This window comes from the organism of the source record quoted next (assembly GCF_019968955.1).
Source record: "MAG: Porospora cf. gigantea A chromosome Unknown PgA_NODE_7642_length_1482_cov_5192.55, whole genome shotgun sequence".
In the NCBI taxonomy this organism is placed as follows: Eukaryota; Apicomplexa; class Conoidasida; order Eugregarinorida; family Porosporidae; genus Porospora; species Porospora cf. gigantea A.
Genome location: NW_027151890.1, coordinates 1 through 1,482, shown reverse-complemented (window position 1 = coordinate 1,482; position 1,482 = coordinate 1). Strand labels below are relative to the sequence as shown.

Sequence of the window (1,482 nt, the reverse complement as noted above, 5' to 3'; positions counted from 1 at the left end):
GAGCGAGCGCCCTCCTGCGGGCGCACGGACAGGGAGGAAGCGACTTCTGAGACACGACGGCGGAGGCCCCCGTCACCCCGCCAGCCTCATCGACTGGCCCGACCTGGAGTACTCGATACCCAAGCATGGTCTTCTGAGCCGCGAAGGCTGGCCCCCCTCTTCGCCGACAACTGGCACTCCGACCCGGCCGACAACCCGGGTAGCCCCGGCGGCGCGGGATCCCCTCGTTCCGAAGGAAAGCGAGCCCCAGCCCGGAAGTGAGTCGCGGAAGAGGAACCGCCCCGGCCCCAAGTCAGAGGCTAGAGGCAACCCTCATGCGAAGTTCTTCGCCCCCGCCTGGGAGTACGGCCCGCGAACGGACTACACCGGTTGCGGCTTCGTGCTCCCCCTAAGCGGCTACCTCGGGGAGGAATCCGTTCCCACCCAAACCGATCCCTTTCCACCCCTGAGTTCCCCGCACTCCGGGCCCAAGCAGGTCGACTCCATCTCGACCCAGGATCCCCTTTCCCCGGTCGAAGATCTTCACGCCCCTTCCCCGGGAGCCCCCTCCCAAGAGCAGGAGGACGCCCCGGGGGCTGAGCCGAGTCGCCCCCCCCCGCCGGAAGATACGCAAGAGAAGGCGGTGGAGCTCCTCGAGACGAATGCCTCCGAGGAAGGGCAGGCGACCCTCCAGCAGCTCCTGCGGAGATACGATGGGCTCTGGAGGGGGGAGCGACGGGGCTGCGCCCAAGCTATGAGCCATCGCATCTCCGTCACCTCGGATCGTCCGATCGTCACACGGCCCCGGTCGTTCACCCCCGCCCAGCAGCGAGTGCTCCAGGAGGAGCTCCGCTCCATGCTGGACGCGGGGGTGATCGAACCCTCCAACTCCCCTCACGCAAGCGAGGTTGTCCTGGTAAGGAAGAAGGACGGGGGTTGGAGGGTCTGCATCGACTTTCGCCAGGTTAATGACCTCACCGTCCCGGACCAGTACCCCCTGCCGACCTCATCCGTGAGGTCCGGCAATCCCGGTTCTTTGTGGCTCTTGACCTTCGGGCGGGCTACTGGCAGGTCAAGATGGAGGCCGATAGTATTCCGTACACGGCTTTCCGGTGTACGGGCGGGCTGTACCAGTTTAAGGTCATGCCCTTCGGGTTACGCAACGCCCCGGCCACCTTCCAGCGGATGGTGGACTGCCTCCTGGGGGACCTGAGGTACGGGGGGGTGCTGGTCTACCTGGACGACATCCTGGTTCACGGGGCTACGGAGGAGGGGACCCTGACCCTCCTGGCGGAGGTGTTCCGACGGCTCTCTGTGGCCGGTCTGACCCTCAACCTGAAGAAGTGTACCTTCTTCCCCAAGCGCCTCCACTACCTTGGGCAGGTCATCGAGGAAGGGCTGCTCCTACCAGACCCGGGCCGGGTACAGCAGCTTCAGGCTTGGAAGGTCCCTCGAACCCTGACCGAGCTCCGCAGTCTGCTCGGCCTCTTCGCCTACTACCAG

The 1,482-nt window shown here is 65.9% G+C and overlaps 2 protein-coding genes across 2 annotated transcripts; one reads left to right on the top strand and one right to left on the bottom strand.

Annotated features, from left to right (window-relative positions):
• On the top strand, nucleotides 1–1,482 carry KVP18_005183 (uncharacterized protein; the record flags this gene model as incomplete). Its single annotated transcript, XM_067949565.1, has 2 exons — nucleotides 1–991; nucleotides 1,051–1,482. Coding segments are annotated over 2 exons (1,423 nt in total), but the record flags the coding sequence as incomplete, so codon positions are not given.
• Nucleotides 389–742, bottom strand: KVP18_002741 (uncharacterized protein; the record flags this gene model as incomplete). Its single annotated transcript, XM_067953892.1, has 1 exon — nucleotides 389–742. One exon carries the CDS (start codon nucleotides 740–742, stop codon nucleotides 389–391), a length of 354 nt encoding a protein of 117 aa, XP_067806399.1.